General features: G+C 45.2%; 1 protein-coding gene across 3 annotated transcripts in view; it reads right to left on the reverse strand.

Moving 5' to 3' along the window:
- The window catches only part of PRKCE (protein kinase C epsilon), a 531,054-nt gene that overhangs the window by 199,817 nt on the left and 313,495 nt on the right, over window positions 1-17,742 (reverse strand). For all 3 annotated transcript variants that reach the window (XM_003262805.4, XM_030799764.1, XM_030799765.1), the window contains exons 3-5: window positions 7,787-7,946; window positions 5,370-5,404; window positions 3,993-4,078 (exon numbers count right to left, since the gene is read on the reverse strand). In XM_003262805.4, coding sequence (XP_003262853.1) covers window positions 3,993-4,078; window positions 5,370-5,404; window positions 7,787-7,946 — 281 coding nt within the window. The remainder of the gene's footprint in view (window positions 1-3,992; window positions 4,079-5,369; window positions 5,405-7,786; window positions 7,947-17,742) is intronic.

Raw genomic sequence — 17,742 nt, forward strand, 5'->3', positions numbered from 1 at the left:
GGCTCCTGATGCTCTTAACTCACTGTTGGCTGCTCCATTTGACTGTGCAAGGCCAGGCCTGCTCCCCAACATGGTCCTCTCCAGGACTGCAGGACTTTAAGCAATCACAGTACAGTGTCCTCAATGTGTATCTCAGGCCGGGTGCAGTGGATCATATCTGTAATCCCAGCACTTTGGGAGGCTGAGGTAGGCGGACCACCTGAGGTCAGGAGTTCGAGACCAGCCTGGCCAACATGGTGAAACCCTGTCTGTACTAAAAACACAAAAATTAGCCGGGCATGGTGGCGCTAGCCTGAAATCCCAGCTACTCAGAAGGCTGAGGCAGGAGAATGGCTTAAACCCGGGAGGCAGAGGTTGCAGTGAGCCAAGATCGTCCCACTGCACCCCAGCCTGGGTGACAGAGCAAGACTCTGTCTCAAAAACAAAAAAAAAAAATTGTACCTTCAATACCGCTGTGTGCCTGGAAGCCCCTCCTAGGCAAAAAGTCTCTAGGAAGCTCAGTGGTAGACACGGGATTCTGTGTAGCAGCATGTAAACTCTGCACAATGTTGTGGAAACTGTGGATCAGTCAGGATGGACAACAATTAGGAGGAAGATGGCTAATACAGAGTGGTGAGCACTAAGAATGCTAAGGTCTCAGCCCTGACCACACACCAGGCACCATCATCTCAGTTAAACCTCACCACCACCCTACAGGGCAGTCCATGGTTACCCCAACTTCACAGATAAGGAAATGAAGGCACAGCAGGATCATACCCTGTCCCACCCAGTGTCACAGGATGGTGGGGTCAATGAGACCTCAGGGGTGGAAGAGGCTAGAAGCATAACACATTTCATGGAAGCAAGGGTCTGCTGGGCTACCTTTCTGAGTCATCTCTGCCCCTCCACAGCGCTACCCTCCATCTATGTCTTTAGTGGAGCAGCTGCACCCCCAGCCCCTCTCAGTATTGGCAGGAGACCATCACCCAGGACATCCATGGGCTGGGGAGGAGATCACTCTTGCTATCCCGGGGATTAGGAAGTGGCTGGCATGCGGCAAAGGTGGGCCTGAGCTCCCTGCCTGACTGATGAGTAATAGGCCCCCATGGGGGACTAATGAGGAGTGAAATGAGAGCTGGAAAGGGAGCTCGAATTGAACGCAAGCATGAAGACAAGTTGCCTAACACCCAGTTCCAAGGAATGGCTGATCCTTCCATTGGACCAAGATTTCCCTGATCTCTACTGAAATGGATGGTCTACCACTTAAGGTCTTGCCTGGGAACAAGAATGTCAGCTCTACTGAAAACAACTATACTCACCCACTCTTAGATGCGTAGCTTAGGTGTGCCTGTTTGTGAATGTAGACATGTTGACTCTGCCATGGTCTCCCTCACTGCTAAGGAAGTATGAGATCACTGTGCCCACTCTATTCCTACACAAACCCTGAAGGCACGGTGGACCTATACTGAGAATAGAGTCTTGGTCTCTCAGGAATCACCTCATAGGGGTATGAATGACAGACTAAGGTGAAAAAGTGTGGAAGTTGTCCCAGGTGACCAAGAAATCCAGGGTGGGGGTGGAAAGAGCTACATGACCCTCAGTTGGGACCACTAAAAACTCTAAGGTATCAGAGAACAGAGGGAGGAGGATGAAGGAGTCCACACAAGAGCATGCCACAGCATCAGACAGACTGAGAGACCAACACAAAGATGGCATGTGTGCAGGGGGACATGTCACAAGTGCGCTTGCTGAGAAGGACACAGATACAATGGGGTGAGTGAGATTCACAGACAGAACATGGAGAGGAAGAAAACGGCAGAAAGAATCATGAGATTAAAGAAAAAAAAGGTGACAGCAGTGGAGATGGAGCATTGTTAGATTACCACACCTAGAAGTGCAGGCAGGGTGTGAGTCCACCACGTGCTAAGACACACAGACATGAGATGAGGGGGACCGGCCGAGTGTTCACGGTGCAGGACACCCAAGAAGTCCATCACCAGAGCACCTTTTAATAGGAAGGAGGGCATTGAAAGCATGGTGTTTAGGGCTACATGTGTTTGTGGTGTGTATGTGCGTATGATGTGTGTATGCACAGGCATCACACTAAAGGTGGTTACACAAAATAACGAACCCAAAGTTTGGTCCCCAGCAGTTCAGTAACCTGGCAGAGGGCACGCCCATGACCCTGAGAGGCCAGATACACTGACACTAAGTGAGACTGGCCTCCGGAAGCACGAGATGGTGGCGGGGAGAGCCAGGACTGGGAGCCAACTCCACCAAGCTAATAAACCCAGAGCCTCCCTCTCTCAGTCCTTGGCAATTTGTCTCTTGGTGATACATGCCAAGTTTGGGAACACACTTCACTGGAGACTTCCTCTCACTGCTAAATATGCCAGGAAAGACAGTCAGAAGAACTGGGTCACAGATCAAGCTGGGTTCTGAACATTTCAAATCTCAACCCTTTAACCTGCATGGCATGGACGTTTATGGGGCCTTTCCCTCCAAAAAAGTGCAGAAGAGCTTTAGAGTCCTGCAGAGTCAGAGATCTGCAGGTGATGAGACTGAGATCCTTGAGGGAGGGACTAGTGTACTCCTCTTTGCTTCCATGGGACACAGCATAGCGCCCGTCATACAGGACATACCCAATAAATGTTCAATGGAATGTCCATAGGAAGGAAATAAGGCAGAGAGCAAGCAAGCCATCTCTTTCTTTCATTTCCTCGTGAAAGCAACAATGATGTACTGGGGTCATGATCCTAGATCAGGAGTCGGGAGGTGCAGGTGCTGGCTTGCAGTTTTAACCACAAGAGAGCCCCTGCAAACAATGTTGGTGCTCTGGGCTCAGACTACCCTTCACAGACACAGAAGGCTCAGTCTAAGCCTTGTCCTTTGTTGCTTTCCAGAGACAGTATGAAAGCAGAAGGAGAGAGAAGATGGGAAATGCCTTAGATGCCAGGATGCTATTTGACTCAATTATTAAGAAGCAGGTAGAAGGTCTCTATAAGTCAGTCCTGCTGGAAGTCAAATTGTAGACCAGCTGATTATAAATCTACCCAGGGCCTTTCTCTCTAACCCCCAATTCGAATTGTCTGTGACTACACAGAATATATTTCCCCTAGAATTAAGAGCATGCTCTTGAAATCAAGTGTTCTGATAATACCTACATCCATATTCACAACTGTCATCTTCCTCGAAAAGGTTTTTTAATCTATCAGTGGGACTATCATTCTCATAATTGCTCAGTTAGGAGAACCTAGCTTCACTGTTGCATTTTCCTGCTTCCTTACCTCTACCAAACTAGGCAATCCAATGCTAGTTTCTAAGATTAAGAGACAACGTAGTGCAGTAGTCAAGGGCTCAGGCTTTAGAACAAACTGCCTGGGTTTGAATGTGGCTCTTAGCTGTGTGATTTGGGGCAGGTTAATTTCACTCTCTGTGCTTCTATTCTGTTATAAAATGAAGATAATAACATCTACCTCATTAAGGTTATTATGTGATTAAATAATATATGTTAAAGTGCTTCAATCAGGGCATGGTAAGTGCCCAGTGAATGTTGACTCTTTTTATTGCTGTGGTTATTGCTGCCTCCTAAGTATTCCTTGGGCTTGTTCATTCCACACCATTCCCCCATCAGCTCATTAAACTTAAGGTTCCTGCTTGTGTTTCTATTACTGTTTATCACCTGTGAGGAGCTAGTGACACATCAGTTAGCCACTTTAGTTCTGATGAGATGACGAAATAAAAGAATTCATATTTTTCTTGTGGGCTTGAGCGCTGGGATCACACTGCACTTGGCATAACATCCAAGGGAATAGAACTGACTTGGACCTGTGCTCATCCTGCAGAGGGTGTCTCATGCTGGAAGGCTGTAGACAGCTCCCTTTGTTTTTTATCAATACAATGAAACGACAGGGTCTCAGGCAGAGAAGGTTTTCTTGGGAACCACAGAAGAGGCAGTGAAGGGAGAGGCTGGCGGTGAAGAAGCCCAGAATCTCCGTGTCACAAACACTTACCTGGTCGGGGGTCTCCTGCTTCTTTAACCCAGCACACTTCGTGATTATGAGCTCATGGCACCGCTTGTGGACCACGCAGGTGCAGACTGCAAATAGCAAAGACAGGAAGGCTGAATGACACTTGGGGAAGGGAGTGTCCCTCCCAGGATCTATTCAGTGCTTGGTGGAGGGACAAGGGGAGCCAGGCCCCTTCTGGCACTGAGCCTTAATTTAATACCCTCCCTAAAGTCTTTTATGCAGCTATTTCAAATCACTGTGCTATCAGAGCCATCAGTTTCCTAAATGCTCCAGAGAGCAAGGTAACATTTATATTCAAAGGACATCAGCAGTTTTCTCCAGTTCAGGGAGTACTGATCAATTTTCTCATTTCAATAAGCCAAGGTCAAGGAAAAACTTCCTTCCAGCCCTCCCATGGAGCACTGCCTATTAAAGGTGTTGTAGTGGCCTCGCACCCCACTCGGGACCATGCAGGGTGGCTGATGTGATGAGGGAACTGCAGCAGGTGGTGCAGAGGTTCTGAGGCTTTTTTATCTGGTTGTGTCCTGACATACCAAACTTTAAAATTCCCATTGACTTTAATATTTCCACAAGAAGTGGCCTATATCTGTGTTGTTAGTGTCACAGAGCAATGTGGGCAGTAGGTGGCTGAAGAGGTAAGTAACTGTTTGTGTGCATGTTACCCCAAAGAACAGCAACTTCCACCAGACACTACCCCATGGGTGAGACCCAACAGTGCTTGGCGAGGATACAGAAAAACCTCCCTGTTCTAACCTCAGCAAAACCACCGCATGACCATGCCACATTTCCACCCACCAATTTTGTACAACTTAAACTTGCATTTGTAGTCAATTAACTGGAAAGGAATAATTTTCAATACCTTCAAGTGAGCTTTACATTTTTAAGAGCTAATGATCACACAACCGAGACCAAAAAAAGGGATTCGACAAGGACCTTTCAGTGATACCAAGTACAAGGAGCAGGCGAGGAAGCTTCTTTGGGAGGGAGACAAGGAGGGAGCTGGCAGAATACACAGACCCAGTTCGGGACAAAGTGGGACTTTCAAAGAGCCTCCAACTGAAGCAGTATGTCTCATTCAGAAAGATGAAAGTGCCATCTGCTCCAGCTGGGACACAAAGGCTGGGAGGATCGGGGACCTGCTGAGATCACAAGGACACCCGGAGACAGGTGGCACCTGCAAGATACCTCCCATATATATTCCCATATATGCAGAAGTAATGGCCAAGTGGGAACAAAGAAAGCATGCAAGCTGTGGAGAGCCTCCAAATGTCATCAGACTGAGCACCTGCCTCCTATAGGTGCCAGTGATCTGGATCTAACCATGGGCCTCTGAAGATTTAATTCATAAATGCCTCTTACCTTGACACTGGTATCCCTGCTTTCCTATGACACCCCTGAAAAGAAGAATAAAATTTTTTTTAAAAAAGTGAAATCTTACCAGGTCAAAAAACAAACAGAAAAACCATCCAATTTGGGCCACCACCCACATTACACCAAGTACATAAAGTATGCAGAATATTGTAATTTCTCTCCCACTTGCAAGGTGCCTTAAGTGTCTCCTTCCAGAAGCCCACAGAGGGTAGTCCCAGTGCTTGGGGAGGGTGCAAGGTTTGGTCAGCGTCAGAGCTTGATTTCCTATACAGAGAGCCATTCCTGTGCAGTCAGCAATGCTCTGGAAAGCCACAAACGATCCTGCTTGCTCCTGGTGGGCATTAAGCAGTGAAGCATATCATTCCTTGTGGATAGAATGGACATTCCTCTTCTCCTAGCACCAGGACATGCTCTGTGGGCCCTCTAACTGTGGAAGAGGGCTGCAGCTGGCAGGTATATTTCCCTGGGCAGTCCAAAGACCACCAATGGTTCTAAGCCAGTCTGTGCCCCGAACTGGAGGTTCAAGAGGTTGTCTAGGTGAAGGCCAACATTAGAGGTTCCTTCCATGGCCAAAGTAGTGTTCCCAGGGCAAGACAGAAAGTCAGCACAGACATAGAACAATCACACAAATCTGGCCTTACCCCTGTCCTTAGTGTACTAACTACAGCTGGTCAGGGAGCTCCCTCAAGTTCCCACCCCAGTGGGAACCAGAAACTATTAAGGCTCCACCCCAGGGAACCTAGAGCTCAGTGGCCTTCGCCCATGGGCTTAGAGGAGACCTGGATCTGTAAGACCGACCACTCAGTTCATGACCAAATATAGCAAGTGAAGGTCAGACAGCTGGGTCTGCCTTGGTAATTGGAAGGATCTGTGGCTGGAATGGGGCACTATTTCTGCCTCAGTTGGGCTCGGCTTGCTCTGAGCTATATCATCTCAGGTGTCTACGCCATCCTGGATGACTGGCTTTGTGACATCGTGAGGATAAGACAAGTGACTCCTGGACACCTGGAATCCAAGGGGTCCTCAGAGCCCAGTGCAGATGTCCCTGGCTGGGTTCATACTGCATCCTGGCCTCTCGCTCTCCCCAGGTGGATCCAAGGGTTCATGACGGCAACCTCTACATCAGCTTCAAAGAGCTCAGACAGCTTGCCAGAAAGACTGGTGGGATGTCAGGAAAAGTATCAGCTTAAAAGTCAGACTACTAGAGGTAGAATCATACTTCTGACACTTCCTAGCTAGAGGACATCAGGCCAGTCTCACTTTCATTTCTGAGCCTTGGTATTGTTAGTGGAATGGGGCTGGCCTTCGATCATCTTTATCCCAGCCCCTCTCCTCCTTCCAGATTTTTTTTTTTTAAGACAGAGTCTCACTCTGTCACACCCGGGTTGGATTATAGTGTAGCGATCTCGGCTCACTGCAGCCTCCACCTCCAGGGTTAAAGCGATTCTCATGTTTCAGCCTCCCAAGTAGCTGGGATTACAGGCACACGCCACAATGGCCGGCTAATTTTTGTATTTTTAGTAGACACAGGGTTTCACCATGTTGACCAGGCTGGTCTCAAACTCCTGACCTCAAGCAATCTGCCTGCCTCAGCCTCCCAAAGTGCTGGGATTATAGACATGAGCCACTGCACTCATGCCTGGCCTCCTTCCCGATTTTCTAACAAATCCTAGACACCAGATAATTTCACTTGTAAATAATTCAGTGGATTATTTTTCAGTGGATTATTATTCAGCAGAATCCTCACCTTAGATTCCTGAGGTGTGTCTGTAAAAGATGAGGATTCTTTTTATAAACACACAATCAGCTGGGTACAATGGCTCACATCTATAATCCCAGCACGTTGGGAGGCAGAGGTGGGTGGATCACTTGAGGCCAGGAGTTCTAGATCAGCCTGGCCAACATGGCGAAACTCCACCTCTACTAAAAATACAAAAATTAGCCAGACATGGTGCTGTGCTCCTGTAATCCCAGCTACGTGGGAGGCTGAGGCATGAGAATCACTTGAACCTGGGAGACAGAGGTTGCACTGAGTGGAGATCATGCCACTGCACTCCAGCCTGGGCAACAGAGCTAGACTCTGTTCAAAACAAGAGACACACACACACACACACACACACACACACACACACACACAGAGTCACAATATCCTTGTTGGTTATAAAATCTTAACTCTTTCGATAAAATTCTAGGTATAAAGTTGCCAGAAACCATCGCTTCTTTCCATGTATTTCCCCCCATGTACCAAACACACACTTAGCCCTCCATAATAGTCCCCTGCATTCAGATAAGGAAGAAACGAGGCACACTAGCATTCTTTAAATGAGGTGCATAGTCTCCCCTACCCCATCCCTGACATCTTGCAACAGATGTTGTAACTAGAGGTTCCCAAGAGAAAGGCTTACCAGATGAAGTCTCTGCAATGGGAGCAGTAGGTGGGCTGCCGAAGATAGGTGGCCATGAACTTGTGGCCGTTGACCTGATGGACCCTGCGCCTGACGGCCCCCTGCCGCTTCCTTGGCCGCATGCGTTCCCTGAACACGCGCTCTTCATTGTCTTTAGGGGCTGGGGAAGGACAAGAGCAGGGAAGAAAACAGAGTCTGGGTTAGTGCACCTTCAAAATGAGCTCCCTCTGGAGAGCTAATCCATCCCCGCGGGAGTGGAGCTGGGGTGGGTGGGAGGTAGCCTTTGTGTGTGGAGGGACTCGGGGGTGTGAGGAGTCTCACTGAGCAGCCGGAGTGAGCGAGCACATGTAGGGTGGAAAGGCCCAGAGTGTGCCTATTCCTGCTACATCCTCAGATTCCATCCAATCCAAATTCTGCTCCAGGGCTGGCTGCGCCTTTCCTCCCCACACAGGCTACAGCTGGTTTCAAGGGCTTGGGGGTCAAAAGGCTCAAGATTCGCATCTTAGTGCAACTCCTGAGCAGTGTGACCTTGGACAGGTGGTTTTTCCTCCCACTGAGCATCCGAGCGCATCTCCCTTTGTAAATGGCAATGGCAGTGCCAGCCACACGGGGTGGCTGAGAGGATGCAATGAGATGAATCTCCACACCCTAAGCTTCCTGGCTCAAGAGGTAGCTGCCTAATAAATCTGACTTCTTCCTTCTTCCTCTTACCTAGACTAAGCCAACCGAGAGCATTTTCCCAGAGGTGAAAAGGAGAGGGAAATACGACACAGTGAAAGCAGTTTCTCGAAGGCTCCAGATCACCACCGTGGGTTGTAAAGATCCCACTAGAGTCAAAAAGATCTTCCCTGTCCCTTCCTTCCCTCCACTTCTGAGGCTGCCCCGCCAACTGAGAACGCCTTGCAAGGGGACTCACAGATGATCACAAAAATAATAACGATAATTGTTATGGGCTACATATTTTTGCCCCCTCAAAATTAATATATTGAAGTCTTAACCCCCAAAGTGATGCTATTTGGAGAAGGGACCTTTGGGAGGTAATTAGGTTTAGATGAGGTCATGAGGGTTGAGCCTCCACGATGGGATTAGTGTCCTTATAAGAGGAGGAAGAGACCTCAGTGAGTGCGCTCTCTGCCATGTGAGCAAGGAAGAGGGCCCTCACCAGAGCCCACCCACACTGGCTCCCTGATCTTGGACGTCCACTCTCCAAAACGGTGAGAAGTGAATGTCTGTTGGTTAAGACACCCAGTCTTTGGTATTTTGTTATTGCAGCCTGAGCTGATTAAGTCAAGAATGACCATGATAAATGTTTATCGTGGGCTTACGCTGTGGCAAGTGCTATGCTAAGTGTGTTATATCTTAGTGATACAATACATCTCACTGAACCCTCAAACAACTCCACTTGAAGGGTACTGCTATTAGCCTCATTTTACAGGTGTGCAAAGCGAGGAATAGAGAGTTTAAGTAACCTACTCCTGTTAACACAGCTACTCAGTGGGGAAGTCCAGATTCTAACCCAGAGAGTGAGAAAGAGGCCAATGTTCCTCCACCTACACGCTGCTCTGAAGGACGGCCTGCACTCCCTACAGAAAGTCCCCAAGCTCTCATCTGAGTGGCTCTCATTACCAAAGAGTCCAGCTGCCTGTGGCTTCCCTGAGAACACAGTGGGCAGGCTCTGGGCTTCTTCCTAGGTTCCTGACACCTTCTAGAAGGTCTCCTAGAAGGTCCCCTGCACAGGTCAGCTTAAAATGCACTGGAAGGCTCTGTGCCCCCAAATAGATCCAGGCATCAGCGAGTGCCTGACATCTCACCATAACAGGGCCAGTCTTCAGGGGAAGAAGCATTGCTCCCTCCTGGACCTCTCTGAATGTAAGGTTCCCTGAAGTGGAGGTCATATGTGTGACCCGAACAACAGATTAATCCAAGGGCCTCTTGTTATTGGAGGGTAGCATAGAGGGAAGGTAAAATTGAAGGAGGTGAAAGGTGAGAACGGGACCAAATGTGCAGCGTGTGCTTTCAAGGAAGCAGCAGCCTCTGAGCAAACAGGCAGCTGGTTATGGGAAATCTGCCCTCGGCGTTCCCAGACTGCATCTTCAACACAGGCTCGGATGACCCAGGTGGAGGTCTGCTTGTGGACCCCCCCGCTTCTTGACTCCTAGCCCACCTGGGTTTCAACTGGTGCTTATTGTTTCAAAAAGTCTCCGACATCGCCAACCTTCTGGGTACAGAAAGCTCACCACCTCCTACCCTGCACCAACCTAGGGATCTTGACCTGCTGACCAAATTCTCATGGGAGGACCCAGGTCTGTTCTAGCATAGAGACAGCAACACACACAGCTGCAGAAGTATGGCAATCACCATTTGGTGCTGCCATCATAGGCAAGTTTTTGTTCCGCTTCATACTTTCACAATGTGTAGAATGTTCTACTATTTTTATAAGCAAGAACAAAAATGTGATAACCAAAAACCAAATCTATTCAGTAGCCCTTGCTTGCTACAAACTTACCTACAAAAATCCAATCCAGAAACATCATCCCTGGGCATCACAGGACACAGGATGCAGGTTCTTTTTGTAAAAGAGCATCCTTAACTCCTTTCACAGGATTCCCCATGGAATACATTTGAACAGTAAGCCCGTCCCCTACTGTTTAAGATGCAATTTGATTTTCAAATCTCTCAAATTGACTAGTTGTTTTCATCCTGGGAAACTATTTTCAGTTAAAATGGTGATGGGTCCAATCTAATTTTCTCAAAGGAACACTGTTATGATGGTGGTTACAGTCCTTCCTAAGAGCCTTATTTCTCAACTTTTTACAGAAATGACTAGCAATGAAACTAATTGTTCTAAACTGTGTTGACATCAATTCAATAGGGCAATATGGCAACCAATTAATTTGACTCTATTCATTTTAAAGCTCTCTCAGCGGGGTGCCCTGATACCTGGAGGGAAGCTGTTTAAAGTTGGTGGGGGTGTGGAGGGGGAGCCTCAGGCTCAGGCTAGGCAGACAGCCAAGGATAACTCCTGTAAGTCAGAGTTCTAAGTTCCACTTCCTCCAAGGTTTCTATTACTATTGCCCCAAAGGAGCATCTGCACTGCCTTTTAAGTCAGATTTGATGTCAGATATGGAAAAACAGAAGGTCACAGGAGGGAAAGAACATGGGTAAACTTCATGCTTCAAGTGAGGCTTGTGTACTAAGCTACAAAGCAGGTGACAGGAGAAAGGGGTTGGAGCCTGTAGCTGCTGAAAACACCCCAATTCCACATTCCTCTGGGCAGGAAAGCCAAGGGTCAGGCCAGAGTATCCTCGGCTCTGTCACCCACAGGTGAAGAAAGTGGCCTATACAATGTGAAAAGGGGAGATACTAGGTCCCTCAGTCCCCAAGAACCTCCCTACTGGGGCCTGGAGTCCACCACCAGAAACGGATCCCTTCAGCATTTCCCTCCGCTATGAAAGGTCTCTTCCAAAATGTAGCTCCCCCATATGTATGAACTTAATTCTGGGCTCTCTGTTTTGTTCCACTGGTCTGTATGTCTGTTTTTATGCCAGTACCACACTGTTTTAATTGCTGAATTTTTGTAATATATTTTGAAATCAGGAAATGTGATGCTTCCATCTTTGTTCTTTCAACTCAAAATTGCTTTGGCTGTTCAGTCTTTCATGGTTCCATATGACTTTTAGGATTGTTTTTTCTGTCTTTATTGAAAAATGCCTTTGAGAATTTGATAGGAACCATATTAAATTTGCAGTTCCTCTTAACAAAACATTAATTCTTGTATGGGCATTTTAACAAACATTAATTCTTCCAAGCCAAGAAGAGTCAACTGATCTTCAACAAGAGTGCCAAGAATATACAATGGAAAAAGGATATTCTCTTCAATAAATGATGTTGGGAAAACGGGACATCCACATGCAAAAGAATGAAACTGGATCCTTATCTTTTACCATACACAAAAATCAACTAAACATGGATTAAATACTTAAGTGTAAGCACTGAAACCATAAAGCTCCTAGAAGAAAACATAGGGGAAAACTTTCTTGACATTGGTCTTGGCAATGGTTTCTTAGATATGACACTAAAAAGGCAACAAAAGCAAAAATAAACAAGTTGGACTACATCAAACTAAAAACCTTCTGCACAGCAAAGGAAACAATTGACAGAATAAAAAGGCAACCTGCAGAATGGAAAAAAATCATTTGCAAACCATATATTTGAGAAAGGGTTAATATCCAAAATACATAAGAAACTCCCACAATTCAATGGTAAAAACAAATAATCCAATTTAAAAACAGGCAAAAAACTGAGTAGACTTTTCTCTAAAGAAGACATACAAATGGCCGACAGGCATACAGGTATTTAAAAAGATGTTCTGCATCACTAATCATCAGGGAAACACAAATTGAAGCTACAATGAGATGTCACTTCATACCTGTTAAGATGGCTATTATAAAAAAAAAGAATGATAAGTGTTAGCAAGGATGTGGAGAAAAGCAAACGCTTGTTCACTGTTCATGGGAATGTAAAATTGTACAGCCACTATAGGAAACAGTATGGAGGTTCCTCAAGAAACAAAAAATAGAACTACCATTTGATTCAGCAATTTCACTTCTACACATCCAAAGGAATGAAAATAAGGACCTTGAAGAGTCCTCATGCATCTGCACTCCCACATTCACTGCAGCATCATTCACAATAGCCAAGACATGGAAGCAACCTAAATGTCCATCTATGGATGAATGGTTAAAAAAAATATATGGTGTATTCATCACATACACACAAAAGAAAACACAAGGCAGAAAGGTATGTCCCAAATATTTAGAAAACATTAACATTGGTCATTCGTTGACACTGGTGGAATTACAGGTGATTTTTACTTTTCTCCTTGTGCTTCTTTGTATTTTCTAAAAAGAATCTCTATTGCTATTTTTAAAAAGATGATACAACAAACATTGAGAAACCATAATTCAAAAGAGATTGTCTTCTCAAATGAATGACTTACACTAAGACTCAGTGTTCTACTGTCTTCAACCCTAGTTACACAGATGACTAAGTAAAAGCCAGAGAGAACCACTTGATACTTTTATGAAGTGTGAGGCTAAAGGAAAGCTGAAGCAGATTTCTATGTCCTTAGCATAGCTTTCTTCCTTAACGTAAATAAAATGCTTTGTTACAATTTCCAAAAACAGAAAAAAAAAGAAAATATGGTGTATTCATGCAATCGAATGTTACTCAGCCACAGAAAAGAAGGAAATCCTGCCATTTGGGGTAACATGCATGGGAGGATATTGGCTAAGTGAAATAAGCCAATGGCAGGACAAATACTACATGATACCACTTCCATGAGGAATCTAACGTGGTTGAACTCATAGAAGCAAGAGAGCAGAATGGTGGTGGCCAGGGGCTGGGAGAAAGGAGGAATCAGGGAGATACTAGTAAAAGGGCACCAAGTTCCAGTTACGCAAGATGTATAAGTCCTAGAGATCTATCACGCGGTTTTGTGCCTATAGTTAACATACTGCATTGTATACTTAATTTGCTAAAAGGGTAGATCTTATGTTAAGTGTTATCACAAAAAAATAAATAAATAAAATGCAACTCTCATAGTAGAGGTAATATGCGTGTGTCTGATGCATAAAATAATAGATACATAAATGTATGTATATGTGTATGTATATATAGTATGTATAATTTATATAATATTATATATTGATCCATAATATAGTATAGTATATGTAACATGTATGATAAATACATAGTTTTGCTGAACTCTTTGAAGGTGATAGACGTAGTGACACTTCACTCTTAAATACTTCAGTCTTTATCTCCTAAGAACAAAGACATTCAGCTACATAATCACACGAACAGAGTCAAGAAATTTAACATTGATACGACATTATCTAATATATGGTTCATATTCGAATTTCCCCAATTGTTTCCCAAGTGTCCTTTGTAGTTTCTGATTTTCATCCAGGAGCTACCAGAGCTCATGCGGTTGCCATATCTTCTTCATCTTAGTCTAGAACAGTTTCCTTTACTGTTCTAGATACATAAATGTATCTTTTTTATGATACATTTATGTAGCATCCAGGATGTTGTCATATTGAATGTTTCACAATCTGAATTTCTCTGATTGTTTCCTCCCAATTAGTTTCTGATTAAATGGCAAGACCACCACAAAGGCCTATGTATCAACAAATTGAAATATATACATCAAGATCCCCATAGATAATGGCTTAAATGACACAAACATAAAATTTTCATAAGATATTGACTATAATCAGGAATTTTAAAATGCAAAGCAAAACAGTTTTGGCATACCACTGACATACCATTTAATACCTGAAAAAGTAACCAATTTGTTTTAAAATTATTATCCGTTATTGGCAAGTCTACTATGAAACTGACTCATTCATTCACCACTAGAGGCAATGCCAGTTGATATAATGTTTTCAGAAAGCAGTATCACAAGACACAGAGACCACACAGGGAAGGCCACAAAGAGATTCACATCCTTTGATTTGGCACCTCCTTAGGAATTAACTCTAAGTCAATAATTAAACAAACTAAAAGCTATATCCTTATAGATGTTTCCCTTTGCATATCTATATTAGCCAACAAACAGAAATGACTTGACTGTCTACTATTAGGCAAATGGTCTGATGAATTACATTACATCGACAGCAACTTTAAAAGGGTGAGGAAAGACCACAGAAACCTGGAGAAATGTGATGTAATAGTGTGAAAAAAGAATGAACAATAATACACCCCTATGTCAAGCAAATTTGCAGGCTGAAGATAACATAAGAACGGCGCTCCACTAGGATGGTGGGATTATATAGGTTGACATTTGAAAAAGTGTTCTCTAATGCTCTTTAATGACTTTTTAAAGCTTTTGCTTGCCTAAAAAGTATTAGGTAATGAGGTGCCCCCTCATGCTGCAGGAGTGGGGGGCTGCTTGGCACAAACAGGAGGTGAGGGAACTGCAGCTTGCCGTGGAGAAGGGGAGAGAAGAGGGAAACCACCAGCTTCCCAGCTGCCTGTGCTTCTGGACTGAGTAAACGCTGGGCCCGCTGCACACCAGAGTCGCCGGACCCATCCCCGTTCACCTCTGAACCACTCCAAAAGATGCTCGTTGCTGGCACTGGATGCACTCAGCCATGCTCAGCCAGCATGACAGTTCATTTGCCGTGAGCTCTGAAGCAATACCAAGGTTGGCTGACCTCCCAGAGGACCCATTTGGCTCTTCGGAGGTCCCTTGTTTTATGCCTGCATCTGCCTCACTGCAGAAGGGGTGAACTTGAGTCAAGGAAAGGCCAAGACAAAGCTGGATAACTTTTGGGAAACTCTCTGTGGAAATGGAGAACTTGGCTGTGCAGATGTAACAAGAATTCACAAAGGCATAAATAAGGCTAAGCAGAGACGTCCTCTGAAGCAGCTTCAAGATTCACAGTAACCCCAACCTCCAACAACATTCCAGGGATGGTTTCTCCTTGATTCAATTAGGCTATGAACTTCAAACTCCAGCAACTTTTATATCAATGAATATTTTACAGCCCCAATGCACGGGATAATCTCTCACAGGCTGTAGGCAGGTGGCAAGAAGAGCAAAAATGGGGTCTGTACTGTACAGTTCTTCTGTTTATCTAACTTCACCTGGCCCCTTTTCTTTGGAGGTGAGACTTCTCAGTCTGCACCACAGGAACACTCAGGGACTCAGAGAGAGATGGCCCCTGGCACCAAACCCTAGACCACATTTTCTGGCCATTCTGGTCACTGAAGTTTCCACTGCTCCACTGTCCTTTCTCTTACCCACCACGTCTCCTCCCACACAAAAAGCAAGCTGGAAAAACTGAACACCCTCCTCATGTGGGGTCAGGGGCACCCACGACCTCAGTGTTCTTAGATTGCCTTTCAGTTTAGGAATATTCAGCAGAGAATTTCTTTTTTTTAAAAAAAAACTTTGTTTTTATTTCAATAGCTTTGGGATACAAATGGTTTTTGGTTGCACAGATGAATGATATGGTGGCAAAGTCTAAGATTTTAGTGCACCTGTCACCTGAGTAGTGTACCTTGCACCCAATAGGTAGTTTTTCATCATCACCTCCGTCCCATCCTTCTCCTCCTTCTGAGTCTCCCATATCCATTATAACACTTTGTATGCCTTTGCATACTCTTAGCTTAGCTCCTACTTTTAAGTGAGAACATGCAGTCTTTGGTTTTCAATTCCTGAGTTACTTTACTTAGAATAATGTCCTCCAAGTCCATCCAAGTTGCTACATAAGACATTATTTCATTCTTTATTATTGCTGAGTAGTATTCCATGGTGTGTGTGTGTGTGTATGTGTGTGTGTATGTGTGTGTGTGTGTGTGTATATATATATATATATATATAAAATATTTTCTTTATCCACTCATTGGCTGATGAGCACTTAGATTGATTCCATATCTTTGCAGTTGTGAATCACTAACAGTGAATTTCTAACACACACAGACGTATGCCTGGATGCCAGCAATGCCTTCCAGAGTACACGGAGCAAGAACTGCCAAGAACAAGGGTCAACCTTGCCTGGGCCAGACTTGCCAACATGCATGATCTTGGGGGCACCACTGTCATTCCTCACTGCAGGACAGTTCCCTACCCTTTGTGTTCAGGACGCATAGGGATCTTTCCCTAGGCAGGTGTGCTGTGGGGTCTTCTTTCTTTTTTCTGAGCTCTCTCTTTTGACCTCCCCTTTCTGTCAGTATGGTTGAATGACGTGTTAGCAGACTGGACAAATTTTGTCCTTTCCCAAAACCTGCCTAATATCCTTGAACAAGTCATTTAATATCTTTGAGCCACTGTTTTCCTATGTTATCTATCAGGAGAGGGGCAATTCCACGGCTCAACTCAAACCTCAAGCTGAGAGGAGCAGCACAGACCCATGTTGGATTCTGAGGCAAAAAGAAAAAAAAGAAAAAATGAGTCATCCTGACTGTATCTTTACTTCAAATTTTGTTACTTCCTTCATTAATCTGATTTTCTAAACTACTACATTAAATATTATTAGATTCCTGAGACTCAGGGCAGCCCTAAATTCTGCTTGCACCATAGTCCTGACCTTGACTATAATGGTTGATAAAGGCCCACATGAAGTTCTTCTTCCTAAGCATACCAGGCTTCACAAGGGTGGTGGGAGGGTGGCCCCTATTTGCCCTTCTCTCCCTCTGCTGGTCTACTGTGGGGTGGTAGGTAGGCCTCCAGAACCTCCTTCACCCCAGGGGACACTCCAGGATGGCCCCCAAAATCGATAGTGTAAGGACCAGAAGTGACAGAGAAAAAATACTGCCAAAAATGTGATGGGTTCAGATGGTGATTGTCGAATTTCACCTGGCATCTAGCACATGCTGAAGGGAGGGTTTTCTCCTCCTGTGACCATGGCAGTGGGGTTTGGAGCCAGCTCTGGATCCTGTAGTACACACCGCTCCACATCTGGGGACTACACATAGTAGCCTGAAATGGCCACCGTGGGGGTATTTACAGGAAAATCAACAAATGCTACAAATCAGGACTTTCTTGGGGAGGTTGTGGTTAAACATTTACCACCAGCACACCCCTGGCCCTGAGGAGATCAGACATATACAGCCATGGTTCAGGCTCTTTCTCTTTTATCTTTCCAAAAACAGGCTGTATCCACCAAAGCTGTGGCTTTAGTAATCCAATACTGACTTCCAGAAACCTTGCATCTCTCTATCTCCCTGGAGCCAACAATGCCTCAATGAGGAAGAGCGACAGCCTCATCCCTGACCCTGCAGAACCTGCTCCGATGCTCCCTCGCGGCCCTCACCCTGCTGGGGTTCAGCTACCCCCAGATGTTACATACCTGCCACTGTAAGAGGGAGTGTCTGCCTTATCTCCCCCACACCCCATCCCACAAGGCTTTAGGACAGCTCACTCCATCTGCAGACTGGGAAAACTG

This window comes from Nomascus leucogenys, chromosome 19 (assembly GCF_006542625.1).
Source record: "Nomascus leucogenys isolate Asia chromosome 19, Asia_NLE_v1, whole genome shotgun sequence".
NCBI classification, from domain to species: domain Eukaryota; kingdom Metazoa; phylum Chordata; class Mammalia; order Primates; family Hylobatidae; genus Nomascus; species Nomascus leucogenys.